This window comes from Nerophis ophidion, linkage group LG21 (genome assembly GCF_033978795.1).
Source record: "Nerophis ophidion isolate RoL-2023_Sa linkage group LG21, RoL_Noph_v1.0, whole genome shotgun sequence".
Taxonomy (NCBI): domain Eukaryota; kingdom Metazoa; phylum Chordata; class Actinopteri; order Syngnathiformes; family Syngnathidae; genus Nerophis; species Nerophis ophidion.
The window spans coordinates 13,306,797-13,321,861 of NC_084631.1; the positions used below are offsets into that span (position 1 = coordinate 13,306,797).

General features: G+C 43.2%; 1 protein-coding gene across 9 annotated transcripts in view; it reads right to left on the minus strand.

The window, feature by feature from the left end:
- The window catches only part of snx27b (sorting nexin 27b), an 81,104-nt gene that overhangs the window by 42,571 nt on the left and 23,468 nt on the right, over positions 1 to 15,065 (minus strand). For all 9 annotated transcript variants that reach the window (XR_009803493.1, XR_009803491.1, XR_009803492.1 and 6 more), the window contains exons 2-6: positions 7,889 to 8,120; positions 4,142 to 4,334; positions 4,002 to 4,066; positions 3,835 to 3,939; positions 3,670 to 3,748 (exon numbers count right to left, since the gene is read on the minus strand). Coding sequence is in view for 6 of the 9 variants with exons in the window: in XM_061881956.1 (XP_061737940.1) it covers positions 3,670 to 3,748; positions 3,835 to 3,939; positions 4,002 to 4,066; positions 4,142 to 4,334; positions 7,889 to 8,120 (674 nt within the window). In the remaining 3 variants the exon portion in view is untranslated. The remainder of the gene's footprint in view (positions 1 to 3,669; positions 3,749 to 3,834; positions 3,940 to 4,001; positions 4,067 to 4,141; positions 4,335 to 7,888; positions 8,121 to 15,065) is intronic.

Here is a 15,065-nt window from a genome sequence, read left to right on the forward strand (position 1 = left end):
ACGCAACCATAATTATTTTACATTTTTTCTTTATTTGCAAATAGTGTGTTTTAGACTACAACTGTTCAATTTAGAACAATTATATGGAAATGTTATAGTAGCAAAATTATTTGCAAACGTGTATCTCAATGTGTGCGCGTGTAATCTTATTGGCGTGCACATGTACTCGTTTGTGTGTCTGTATATCATCTGAGTCTGTGTATTTAGATTCGCGTACGTGTGTTTTAAGTTGTCTGTCTGTCCCTAATCAGAAAGAACCTGCGATAGGCTGTCTGCTTACACGTGACTTTTGCTACACTTCTGCCATGTAAGATTTGAGTGTGTGCATCCAGATTGTGAGCGTGTAATACAACTTGTGCAAGTAACAATCTGCGTGTGCGTATTTAAAGTGTGCCTACATTTATACAAGTACGGAAGGCACCACGCAATTTAAACCAATCAGAAACTATGTACAGCTGACACGTTTGAAAGAGAGACGCCAAGACCGCCTTACCTTGTTTCTGATTGGTTTGAATTGCGTAGTTTCTGTAGTTGGTTAAATGAAGGGACAATGGATTGATGGCATGGTCTGAGATCGGGTATTTCGATTAATCAATCAGAGTTATTTGAACCACGGCAAGCTGCGAAAACCAAAGTTTATTATTATGAAAAAAATCGGAATACTAAATGAGGAATATAAGCGTACGGAATGTAAAAATGTGACATGTAGCGTGTGAAAGGGTTAAATTGCGTGTCTGTCATACTCAAAGAGTGAAGCTTGGCAGATCTGAGCAAGTGTACGAGAATGGTCTTGTTGTTGACTTCAATGCAGAACAACATGATCAGTGGTTGTGAGGCACCGACTAGTGGATCAATCAATCAATCAATGTTTACTTATATAGCCCTAAATCACTAGTGTCTCAAAGGGCTGCACAAACCACCACGACATCCTCGGTAGGCCCACATAAGGGCAAGGAAAACTCACACCCAGTGGGACATTGGTGACAATAATGACCCAGTGGGACGTCGGTGACAATGATGACTATGAGAACCTTAGAGAGGAGGAAAGCAATGGATGTCGAGCGAATCTAACAGGATACTTCGAAAGTTCAATCCACAATGGATACAACACAGTCGCGAGAGTCCAGTCCAAGGAGGATCCAAGACACAGCAGCGAGAGTCCCGTTCACAGCGGAGCCAGCAGGAAACCATCCCAAGCGTAGGCGGACCAGCAGCGCAGAGATGTCCCCAGCCGATACACAGGCGAGCAGTACATGGCCACCGGATCGGACCGGACCCCCTCCACACGGGAGAGTGGGACATAGAAGAAAAAGAAAAGAAACGGCAGATCAACTGGTCTAAAAAGGGAGTCTATTTAAAGGCTAGAGTATACAAATGAGTTTTAAGGTGAGACTTAAATGCTTCTACTGAGGTGGCATCGCGAACTGTTACCGGGAGGGTATTCCAGAGTACTGGAGCCCGAACGGAAAATGCTCTATAGCCCGCAGACTTTTTTTGGGCTTTGGGAATCACTAATAAGCCGGAGTCCTTTGAACGCAGATTTCTTGCCGGGACATATGGTACAATACAATCGGCAAGATAAGATGGAGCTAGACCGTGTAGTATTTTATACGTAAGTAGTAAAACCTTAAAGTCACATCTTAAGTGCACAGGAAGCCAGTGCAGGTGAGCCAGTACAGGCGTAATGTGATCAAACTTTCTTGTTCTTGTCAAAAGTCTAGCAGCCCCATTTTGTACCAACTGTAATCTTTTAATGCTAGACATGGGGAGACCCGAAAATAATACGTTACAGTAGTCGAGGCGAGACGTAACAAACGCATGGGTAATGATCTCAGCGTCTTTAGTGGACAGAATGGAGCGAATTTTAGCGATGTTACGGAGATGAAAGAAGGCCGTTTTAGTAACGCTTTTAATGTGTGCCTCAAAGGAGAGAGTTGGGTCGAAGATAATACCCAGATTCTTTACCGTGTCGCCTTGTTTAATTATTTGGTTGTCAAATGTTAGAGATGTATTATTAAATAGAGTTCGGTGTCTAGCAGGACCGATAATCAGCATTTCCGTTTTTTTGGCGTTGAGTTGCAAAAAGTTAGCGGACATCCATTGTTTAATTTCATTAAGACACGCCTCCAGCTGACTACAATCCGGCGTGTTGGTCAGCTTTAGGGGCATGTAGAGTTGGGTGTCATCAGCATAACAGTGAAAGCTAATACCGTATTTGCGTATGATGTCACCTAGCGGCAGCATGTAGATGCTGAAGAGTGCAGGGCCAAGGACCGAACCCTGGGGAACTCCACACGTTACCTTAACGTAGTCCGAGGTCACATTGTTATGGGAGACACACTGCATCCTATCAGTAAGATAAGAGTTAAACCAAGACAGGGCTAAGTCTGACATACCAATTCGTGTTTTGATACGTTCTAATAAAATATTATGATCGACGGTATCGAAAGCAGCGCTAAGATCGAGGAGCAGCAACATAGATGACGCATCAGAATCCATCGTTAGCAATAGATCATTAGTCATTTTTGCGAGGGCTGTCTCCGTGGAGTGATTTGCCCTGAAACCAGAGTATAAATAAAGGCAAGAGGGAGTTCCAGACAGACAACTCTTTTTACATGGTCAAATCGCTGCACAGACAGATCCAATTACCAATTCTCAGACCAAGCCATCAATCCACTGTGGCTACATTTAACCAACCACAGACACGACACAATTCAAACCAGTCACAAACAACATTGGGTGGGTATGACGTTTCCCTTTAGCACACCTCAACTATACGTAGTTTCCGATTGGTTTAAATTGTGTGGTGTCTTCCGTGGTTGGTTCAATGTTGGTACACCACAGATACACACACGCAGATTGTGCTACATGCACGCACGTCTGAATGCGCACGCACACGTCGTATTACATGCTCACACATCTGGATGCACGCGCTCAAATCTTGGACAGCAGAGGTGTCGCCAAAGTCACGTGTGAGTACACAGCCTATCGTGGGTTCTTTCTGATTAGGGACAGACAGAAAAGTGGATTTGAAGAAACACACAGTTGATACACAGACACAAATTTATATACAGACACACAAATTGGTGTTATACACGCACAGATTGAGATACACGTTTGCAAATAATTTTTCTACAATAATACTTCCATACAATTATTACTTACATCTAGCTTGAGTGCATAGCTGTTGTGTAGCCGCTAGCTCCTAGTAGCCCATAGCCTACCATGTTTAACCTTTGTAAATTGCTTAATCAAAACACGTAGACGAAAACATCAATCGGGTGTGCTTATTGGAGGACATTTAGTAATACATACTCTAAATTGTTGGAGGACATTTAGATGTTAACCGGCTGTCCAGCTTTGCACAAATACAACCTGCTGCAGGTCTGCTTGTATCAAAGGTTTTTAGATGCAAGTTGATATCATCCAATACTTGTTTTTCCCGCCGGTATCGGACATTAGTAGTGAATGAATTGTAGTTCCGGTTTGTAGTTCAATTTCCCATCTCCACTGAACAATGGTGGCACACTGCTTTCATCTTACCTACTTGTCTTTGTTCCCTTACGCATTTCACAAGGAACGGCAAAGTTTTCGTACCGAAATGTCTGATTACAAATGTACTGTTGCATTGTATCCATGTAAAAGGGGGCCAATTAAGTTTGGACTCACAGAAGGTGTGGTTGACGACTTCAAACAGTGCAAAGTAGCTGGCCGTGACGCTATCCATCCCTAGTTTCATGACGACAGCCTGAAAGATAAAGAAAGTACAATATACAGAATGACCCTGATAAGTAGTGTAATCAGGACTCTCTGTTGTTGTTGTTGTTTTGGTACCTGGTAGACCTGGTCTGTGGTTGAATTTTTGCGAACCCGCACAGTGAGTGTGGTCTGGTCCGGCATTGCTATTCTCAACTCCACATCCCACACTCCGTTATAGTTCTGGCGGAAATGACTTGTTGAGGAAGCAGTTAAAGACAAAAAGCGTCATCATTCCTTCGTACCTCATCCGACTCAGACAGGAATTCTTGCATGAGGTCGCTTTCCCCAATAACCCTCACAGAGCACACTGCAGACCACAAGCACAAGAAATACAGTCAGTAAATACCAAGATGTAGATTTTATTTTTTAGGAGCCTTCTCACCTCTCTCAAGATATTCCTCAAGGCCTCTACGCCGTGCATCAAGCTGCTGCTCGGACAGAGTAAATGGCCATTTCCCGGGGAGCTTGGGGAACGTGAAGTTGGCAAACTCTTTCTTGAGGTTTTGGTGAAGAATCACAAACTCCCGGTAGCGTTTGGCGCACAGCTGCCTTCCTGCCATGTAGACATTATATACCTGGAGAGAAGAAAATAGCCTGGGTATAAATATACACCGATTTCCTCCAATAGCAGAGTTTGTGTACTAAACTGCAGCGAGTACTCGGTATCAAGGGAAACAGGTTGAGGGGTTTGATTTCTGCAATTGTTTTTTATTACTGTTATTACAGTAAATTCTGGAATACAAGCTGCTACTTTTTTCCTATTCTTTGAACTCTGCGTCTTATAAAACTGTAGAGCTAATGTATGTTTTTTTTTCTTCTTCTGACGTCCATAATGCAGATAGTTTTCATGAAACACATGCAAACACTCTAAAATACTGTATTATTGTTTGTGTTATTGCACCATCTTTTGGACAGGAGCAGTTAGGTGAATGCCTACAGTGTTTCCTGCTCTTCAAAGCTTTGAACCGCACATACTAGTGCCGTTCCATCATCTAATCAACCATAGCATTTCTACTCGTATTAATTATTCATTCATCTCTCCAAGCAATATTTGTAATTTTTTACAGTATAACTAAAACAATTATAGTGACTGAATAGTCCCTTGTGTGATGTCTGTAGGAGTGTTTTTATGCATATGTGTACATGCTATCATAAGGGTATCAGGTGAGCATCGTCATCATTAGCTAATATGCGAACATGTTTTACGAGTGTCTGCGTTAGTATTATTAACTTTCAAGGGCATTATTTTTGTATTGTTTCAGTTTCATAAATTCCTTAGTAAATTCACCAAAAACGTCACCATGGCGTTATTGAGTCAGGTTAGCTGATTGGAGAGCTGGCTTCTGCAGCGGATGAATCTATGACGATGATTTATTTGTTTAGGCCTTTTACTGGCGTGGTACACACAACGTTGGGAAACAATTAAGGTATGTGAATAATTAATACAATTTCTTTCTATGTAAATAACTCATATATATATATATATATATATATATATATATATATATATATATATATAAATATATATATATATATTATATATATATATATATTATATATATATAAATATATATATATATATATATATGCATATATATCCATCAATCCATCCATACATTTTCTACCGCTTATTATTCTTTCTATGTAAATAACTCATTTCACAACGTGTATATATATATATACATACATATATATATATATATATATATGTATATATATATACACGTTGTATATATATATATATATATGTGACACTAAGGCCAATTTTAGTGTTGCCAATCAACCTATCCCCAGGTGCATGTCTTTGGAAGTGGGAGGAAGCCGGAGTACCCGGAGGGAACCCACGCATTCACGGGGAGAACATGCAAACTCCACACAGAAAGATCGTCAGCCTGGAATTGAACCCATGACCGCAGGACCTTCGTATTGTGAGGCAGACGCACGAACCCCTCTTCCACCGTGAAGCCATGTGTGTATATATATATATATATATATATATATATATATATATATATATATATATATATATATACATATATATATATATATATATATATATATATATATATATATATATATATATATATATATATATATATATATATATATATATCAATCAATCAATCAATCAATGTTTACTTATCCGTGAATTATAGTCCAGTATGGCTAATACCTGTATATGGAAGATAAAAAAATATAAAAATTTAATGGGTGCTGCCAGTGCGCTCTATAGTACGGAAAATACTCTAGTTATTTTTTTTATATTACTATTCAACATTATTACGCAACCTCTTTTTCCCCCCAAGACCTGTTTTTTAAAGACGATGTCTAAGTTGAGTATCAGTAATAGGGTTAGCAGTAGGAAAAATATCAGTTGTTGGATGACTTTTTCGTTGATCACTATTACCTTCAAGTTAGCATCTTAATACCTTATCTGTTTTTGCCAATTTGCTTACAACCAATGTGACACTTAAAAGTCTAAATTGCTGTTTTGTGTGGGTGACAGGAAGAAAAGCTCGGACTTGAATAGTCGTTGGGCGCCACCTGCTGACTTGCATTTATACAGTAAAGCTGTAGACCTCAATATAAGAAAATTTGTTTTTTTACTGATTAGGGAGAAAAGACCCTTTGTTCCTTCAGGTGTAAGAATGTTCCAATCAGTTTTTTGCTGCCGATTTCGATCATTCATGAGCAAGATTGAAATGTAATCCCCATGATAATCAGAAAAAAGTGCAACCTTATCAACAAATTATTTAATAATATATCATTAAATTTTTAATAAAATCTAGATGGCGCTGCTGTAGTTGTGACCTCCTCTAAAGCCCTTTTGTGTTCTTGATGTTTCCCTCTTATTTTCATGTGTTTTATGCCTTTTGGTGCAGGTCCTTTCGGTAGTGAGCAACAACGGGTGGCACTTTTGTGACTTCTGCAGGGCTTTTTGTGAACTTTCGGATCTGCCACTGGGGAGCTTTTGGCCATGGCTGTGTTTGCACCAGAGACCCGCTGCGTGGAGAGAATGGAGGAAGAGATGGGGGAGTGGAGCTAGCATTGAGCGTCGAGTTGGCCAAGCTTCACAGTGCCCTGGCTGAATGAGCATCTATATGACACTTTGGTCTCCCTGGACGGGTTCTCACTCATCTGCGTCGACTGAAAATTGGCTGAGGGCTTGTGGACAGCCTAGGATGGAGTCAGCTCTCTTGGTTGCTTTGTTGGATCTGTTCCAGTTTGTTGGCTCTGTTCCTGATACTGGTTGTGCTGCACTCACCACAGCAGGCAATGGTGTATGTAGGTGTTGAAATGGCGTTTTTGTTAAGTTTTATTTAGTTTTGCTGATCATCTATGCATGGTGCAATAATATACGCGCAATATGTATTATTTATTGGTCTTTGTTTCGGTATTTTCGTTGTTTTACTTTTGTAGCTGTAGGTAGAAATAAACCGCTGAAATGGCAGCCTGTTGAATCAGCTCTGTGCTAGTTTGATGTCTTTAATATTCTCTGTGTTCTTTGATGTTTCTCTTTTGTTTTCATGAGTTGTTTACCTTAGTTTTAGTGGACTTTTTGAATTCGCACTGCAACCACATAATTTTCCTATTGTGGAATAAATAAAGTATATTGTATCCTATCCTATCCTTAAACTAATTCCTGCTTCGCATGTGTTATAACATTTAAACTATTCCTTATTTTCTTTTATTACGTACAATTGTTTGAGCAAAACATTAGTACACAGTAACTAAACAAACTCTAAAGCAAAAAAACGACCATCTATTACTCATTTAAACCGGAAATCCTCCTGTGTCCAAAGACTTATCCCCTGAATTTGTGAACATTAATAATAACAATTGGACACTACAGCTATACGGATCAATCCTTCTTCTACTTACGTGTAACACAGTAACAGAGCACCTGTGTTTAGTTACCATCATAATATCTTTGCTCTAAACTCTTATTAATCTACTTGTTAATTTCCTGTTAACACGCTTCCACCAACACGCCCTAAAGTTTAATAAGCACTTATTTTTTCTGTTGCAGTGTCTGCTGAGAAAGATTCTGCCCATTGCTCTAATGTAATTGAGGACCCCTGGTTTACGTATCACATCGTGTTCAGTGATAAAAGAGCCACACGCCTACCACAAACTTCTCCTGGTTGAGCTCAGTGTGTTTGTAGCTGGGCACAGAGATGGGGACGGCCTGCTTGTCTGAGTAGTCATAGCAGAACTGGGCCGAGCTGTCGTCTCCTAGATCCAGGCAGTCCGCTTCGTGCGGCGGAACTGAGAGCACAGCCAGAACCAGCTCGCTATCGCCGGCCCGGATCAGATCCACGACCTGCTTGTGCGTCACGCCCTCCACGTTCACTCCGTTACTATTTGAAAGAGGACAGAGAAGCAGTCAAGAGAGGTAAATTCTAGGGCTGTGAATCTTTGGGTACCACACAATTCGATTCGATTCTTGGGGGTAACGATTCGATTCTGAATTGATTCTCGAGTCAAAACAATTTTCAATTCAAAATGTATAATTTAGTATAAATTGGATTTAAGTTATAAGATCAACTATATTTCGCCATAAAATAGACAAACTGAGCACACACAAGCAACCGCTAACGACTGTAACTCCACACATAACTGCAATTGCAGACAAAGACTTAGTTGCACACTTAACGGAAACCGTTGAACAACATCAGTTGATTTCCAAGCCAGCGTCACCTGCAAAGACACCTCAAATACAGAGACATAGATTGGACTCACAGAAAACACCTTTAAAGACCTGTTATAACAGCCACACAGTCACATTCCGTAGGCCCCCACTCAAGAACTCTACAAAGCTGAGCAAATACATATGGGCTCTTAAAGACAATTAAATTGATTGCGATATTACATGGCGAATTGTCGCATCCATCTTACCATACAACACTGCAACTAAAAGATGTAACCTGTGCCTGAAAGAAAAACATGTCATTATATACCACTTCAGCATATCCACATGAAACAAACACAACAAACTGGTCTCAGAAGCGATGCACTACTATATAACAATGGCCACACCCCCATGTAATGTACCCTATATGTATGTAACAACAACAGACACTTCAATATACTCTCCTGAAGAGTATATATATATATATATATATATATATATATATATATATCCATCCATCAATTTTCTACCGCTTATTCCCTTTCGGGGTCGCGGGGGGCGCTGGCGCCTATCTCAGCTACAATCGGGCGGAAGGCGGGGTACACCCTGGACAAGTCGCCACCTCATCGCAGGGCCAACACAGATAGACAGACAACACTCACACTCACATCCAAACACTAGGGCCAATTTAGTGTTGCCAATCAACCTATCCCCAGGTGCATGTCTTTGGAGGTGGGAGGAAGCCGGAGTACCCGGAGGGAACCCACGCATTCACGGGGAGAACATGCAAACTCCACACAGAAAGATCCCGAGCCTGGATTTGAACCCAGGACTGCAGGACCTTCGTATTGTGAGGCAGACGCACTAACCCCTCTGCCACCGTGAAGCCCATATATATATATATATATATATATATATATATATATATATATATATATATATATATATATATATATATATATATATATATATATTTATATATATATATATATATATGCATACATATATGCATACATATACATATATATACATATATACAGTGGGGCAAATAAGTATTTAGTCAGCCACCGATTGTGCAAGTTCTCCTACTTAAAATGATGACAGAGGTCTGTAATTTTAATCATAGGTACACTTCAACTGTGAGAAACAGAATGTGAAAAAAAAATAAATAAATAAAAATAATCCAGGAATTCACATTGTAGAAATTTTTAAGAATTTATTTGTAAATTATAGTGGGAAATAAGTATTTGGTCACTTCAAACAAGGAAGATCCCCGGCTCTCACAGACCTGTAACTATATGCATACATATATGCATACATATACATATATATACATATATACAGTGGGGCAAATAAGTATTTAGTCAGCCACCGATTGTGCAAGTTCCCCTACTTAAAATGATGACAGAGGTCTGTAATTTTAATCATAGGTACACTTCAACTGTGAGAAACAGAATGTGAAAAAAAAATAATCCAGGAATTCACATTGTAGAAATGTTTAAGAATTTATTTGTAAATTATAGTGGGAAATAAGTATTTGGTCACTTCAAACAAGGAAGATCCCCGGCTCTCACAGACCTGTAACTTCTTCTTTAAGAAGCTCTTCTGTCCTCCAGTCATTACCTGTATTAATGGGACTTGTTTGAACTCGTTATCTGTATAAAAGACACCTGTCCACAGCCTCAAACAGTCAGACTTCAAACTCCACTATGGCCAAGACCAAAGAGCTGTCGAAGGACACCAGGAAAATAATTGTAGACCTGCACCAGACTGGGAAGAATGAATCTACAATAGGCAAGCAGCTTGGTGTGAAAAAATCAACGGGAGAACAATTATCAGAAAATGGAAGACATACAAGACCACTGATTATCTCCCTTGATCTGGGGCTCCTGTGGGGTCAAAATGATCATGAGAACGGTGAGCAAAAATCCCAGAACCACACAGGGGGGACCTGGTGAATGACCTGCAGAGAGCTGGGACCAAAGTAACAAAGGTTACCATCAGTAACACACTACGCCGACAGGGAATCAGATCCTGCAGTGCCAGACGTGTCCCCGTGCTTAAGCCAGTGCATGTCCAGGCCCGTCTGAAGTTTGCCAGAGAGCACATGGGAGAATGTCATGTGGTCAGATGAAACCAAAATAGAAATTTTTGGTATAAACTCAACTCGTCGTGTTGGGAGGAAAAAGAATACTGAGTTGCATCCCAAGAACACCATACCTACTGTGAAGCATGGGGGTGGAAACATCATTGCTTTGGGGCTGTTTTTTCTGCTAAGGGGACAGGACGATTGTTCCGTGTTAAGGAAAGAATGAATGGGGCCATGTATCGGGAGATTTTGAGCCAAAACCTCTTTCCATCAGTGAGAGCTTTGAATGGTTGACCAAATACTTATTTTCCACCATCATTTACAAATAAATTCTTAAAATTCCTACAATGTGAATTCCTGGATTTTTTCCCCCTCATTCTGTCTCTCACAGTTGAAGTGTACCTATCATGAAAATTACAGACCTCTGTAATCATTTTAAGTGGGAGAACTTGCACAATCGGTGGCTGACTAAATACTTATATATATATATATATATATATATATATATATATATATATATTAGGGGTGTAACGGTACGTGTATTTGTATTTAACCGTTTTGGTACGGGGGTCAACACAGATAGACAGACAACATTCACGCTCACATTCACACACTAAGGCCAATTGTGGCGACTTGTCCAGGGTGTACCCTGCCTTCCGCCCGATTGTAGCTGAGATAGGCGCCAGCGCCCCCCGCAACCCCTGAAAGGGAATAAGCAGTAGAAAATGGATGGATGGATGGTACGGGGGTTTCGGTCCGGTTTGGAGGTGTATCGAACAAGTTTGTAAGCTAAAGTCTTAACTAGCTGCTTTGCTTTCTGCCTCTGTCTGAGCACCCAGCATTGTCCCGCCCACACAACCATCTGATTGGTTACATACAAAGCCAATCAGCAGTGCGTATTCAGAGTGATCAGAGTGCATGTTATTCATACATGAATAACATGCAACAAATCATTTCAAAACCACAACAAAGCAATTGCAAAAGGACTGCCTACCCCCAGACTAAACGACTCTGAAACCAATAATGAATGTAACTGTCGCAAGAAACCTGATTGCCCTCTCAACGGAAGGTGCTTACAAACATCAGTCGTTTACCAAGCAAAGGTAATACGCAAGGACATTAACACATCCGACACGTACGTAGGATTAACCGAAGGAGCGTTCAAAACAAGATGGAATAATCACAACGCCTCCTTTAGAAACCAGACTTTGCAGAATTCTACAGAACTCAGCAAACACATTTGGAACCTCAAAGACAATAATGTTGAATATTCAATAACATGGCAAATTCTTGCATCCAGCACACCTTACAACAGTGGTAATAAAAGATGTAACCTATGCTTAAAAGAGAAACTGTTTATTATATATCATCCAGATCTATCATCCCTCAACAAGCGCAGTGAAATCATTTCAACATGCCGCCATAGACGGAAACACCTCCTAGGTAACACATGAGCCAATCACCACACCCTACGCCTGCTTGTACCCACCCACTCTGTGCTCTATATAAACCATTGTATGTGAATGCTTCCATTAAAATCTCCTGATGATTGAGGGAACCCCTCATGAAACAGATCTGTAGAGATGAAGTAGTCTTGTGATTTTTTCCCACACCTACATATTGCGCTCTACCACGGTATCGAGCACTATTCTCCGGATAATCCAATCAAGACATATGTGTGTGTATATATATATATATATGTATATATATATATATATATAAATATATATATATATATATATATATATATATATATATATACGGCTGCTCTCCCAACCATTGCGTGTCCCAATGATCCTAGGAGCTATGTTGTCTGGGGGGCTTTCATGCCCCCTGGTAGGGTCTCCCAAGACAAACAGGTCCTAGGTGAGTGATCAGACAAAGAGCAGCTCAAAGACTTCTATGGAATTACAACAAAATGAACTCAGATTTCCCTCGCCCGGACGCGGGTCACCGGGGCCCCGCTCTGGAGCCAGGCCCGGAGGTGGGGCACGATGGCGAGCGCCTGGTGGCCGGGCCTGTCCCCATGGGGCCCGGCCGGGTACAGCCCGAAGAGGCAACGTGGGTCATCCCTCCAATGGGCTCACCACTCATAGGAGGGGCCATAGAGGTCGGGTGCATTGTGAGCTGGGCGGCAGCCGAAGGCAGGGCACTTGGCGGTCCGATCCTCGGCTACAGAAGCTAGCTCTTGGGACGTGGAACGTCACCTCACTGGGGGGGAAGGAGCCTGAGCTAGTCCGCGAGGTAGAGAAGTTCCGGCTGGATATAGTCGGACTCACCTCGACGCACAGCAAGGGCTCTGGAACCAGTTCTCTCGAGAGGGACTGGACCCTCTTCCACTCTGGGGTTGCCGGCAGTGAGAGGCGACGGGCTGGGGTGGCAATTCTCATTGCCCCCTGGCTCAAAGCCTGCACGTTTGAGTTGAACCCAGTGGACGAGAGGGTAGCTTCCCTTCGCCTTCGGGTGGGGGGACGGGTCCTGACTGTTGTTTGTGCTTATGCACCAAACAGCAGTTCAGAATACCCACCCTTTTTGGGCACACTCGAGGGAATACTGGAAAGTGCTCCCCCAGGTGATTCCCTTGTCCTACTGGGGGACTTCAACGCTCATGTTGGCAACGACAGTGAAACCTGGAGAGGCGTGATTGGGAAGAATGGTCGCCCGGATCTAAACCCAAGTGGTGTTTTGTTATTGGACTTTTGTGCTCGTCACGGATTGTCCATAACAAACACCATGTTCAAACATAAGGGTGTCCATATGTGCACTTGGCACCAGGACACCCTAGGCCGCAGTTCCATGATCGACTTTGTAGTTGTGTCATCGGATTTGCGGCCTTATGTTTTGGACACTCGGGTGAAGAGAGGGGCGGAGCTTTCTACCGATCACCACCTGGTGGTGAGTTGGCTGCGATGGTGGGGGAGGATGCCGGACAGACCTGGCAGGCCCAAACGCATTGTGAGGGTCTGCTGGGAACGTCTGGCAGAGGCTCCTGCCAGAGAGAGTTTCAATTCACACCCCCGGGAGAACTTTGAACATGTCACGAGGGAGGTGCGGGACATTGAGTCCGAGTGGACCATGTTCCGAACCTCTATTGTCAAGGCGGCTGATTGGAGCTGTGGCCTCAAGGTTGTTGGTGCCTGTCGTGGCGGAAATCCCAGAACCCGTCGGTGGACACCAGCAGTGAGGGATGCCGTCAAGCTGAAGAAGGAGTCCTATCGGGTTCTTTTGGCTCATAGGACTCCGGAGGCAGTGGACGGGTACCGACGGGCCAAGCGGTGTGCAGCTTTAGCGGTCGCGGAGGCAAAAACTCGGACATGGGAAGAGTTCGGGGAAGCCATGGAAAACGACTTCCGGACGGCTTCGAAGCGATTCTGGACCACCATACGCCGCCTCAGGAAGGGGAAGCAGTGCACTATCAACACCGTGTATGGTGCGGATGGTGTTCCGCTGACTTCGACTGTGGATGTTGTGGATCGGTGGAGGGAATACTTCGAAGACCTCCTCAATCCCACCAACACGTCTTCCTTTGTGGAAGCGGTGCCTGGGGAAGCTGCAGTGGACTCTCCTATTTCTGGGGCTGAGGTCGCTGAGGTGGTTAAAAAGCTCCTCGGCGGCAAGGCCCCTGGGGCGGATGAGTTCCGCCCGGAGTTCCTTAAGGCTCTGGATGCTGTGGGGCTGTCTTGGTTGACAAGACTCTGCAGCATCGCGTGGACATCGGGGGGGTACCTCTGGATTGGCAGACCGGGGTGGTGGTTCCTCTCTTTAAGAAGGGGGACCGGAGGGTGTGTTCCAACTATCGTGGGATCACACTCCTCAGCCTTCCCGGTAAGGTTTATTCAGGTGTACTGGAGAGGAGGCTTCGCCGGATAGTCGAACCTCGGATTCAGGAGGAACAGTGTGGTTTTCGTCCTGGTCGTGGAACTGTGGACCAGCTCTATACTCTCGGCAGGGTTCTTGAGGGTGCATGGGAGTTTGCCCAACCAGTCTACATGTGCTTTGTGGACTTGGAGAAGGCATTCGACCGTGTCCCTCGGGAAGTCAGAGAGTATGGGGTACCGGACTGTCTTATTGTGGCAGTCCGCTCCCTGTACGATCAGTGTCAGAGCTTGGTCCGCATTGCTGGCAGTAAGTCGGACACGTTTCCAGTGAGGGTTGGACTCCGCCAAGGCTGTCCTTTGTCACCGATTCTGTTCATAACTTTTATGGACAGAATTTCTAGGCGCAGCCAAGGCATTGAGGGGATCCGGTTTGGTGGCCACGGGATTAGGTCTCTGCTTTTTGCAGATGATGTATTCCTGATGGCTTCATCTGACCGGGCTCTTCAGCTCTCACTGGATCGGTTCGCAGCCGAGTGTGAAGCGACCGGAATGAGAATCAGCACCTCCAAGTCCGAGTCAATGGTTCTCGCCCGGAAAAGGGTGGAGTGCCATCTCCGGGTTGGGGAGGAGACCCTGCCCCAAGTGGAGGAGTTCAAGTACCTAGGAGTCTTGTTCACGAGTGGGGGAAGAGTGGATCGTGAGATCGACAGGCGGATCGGTGCGGCGTCTTCAGTAATGCGGACGTTGTATCGATCCGTTGTGGTGA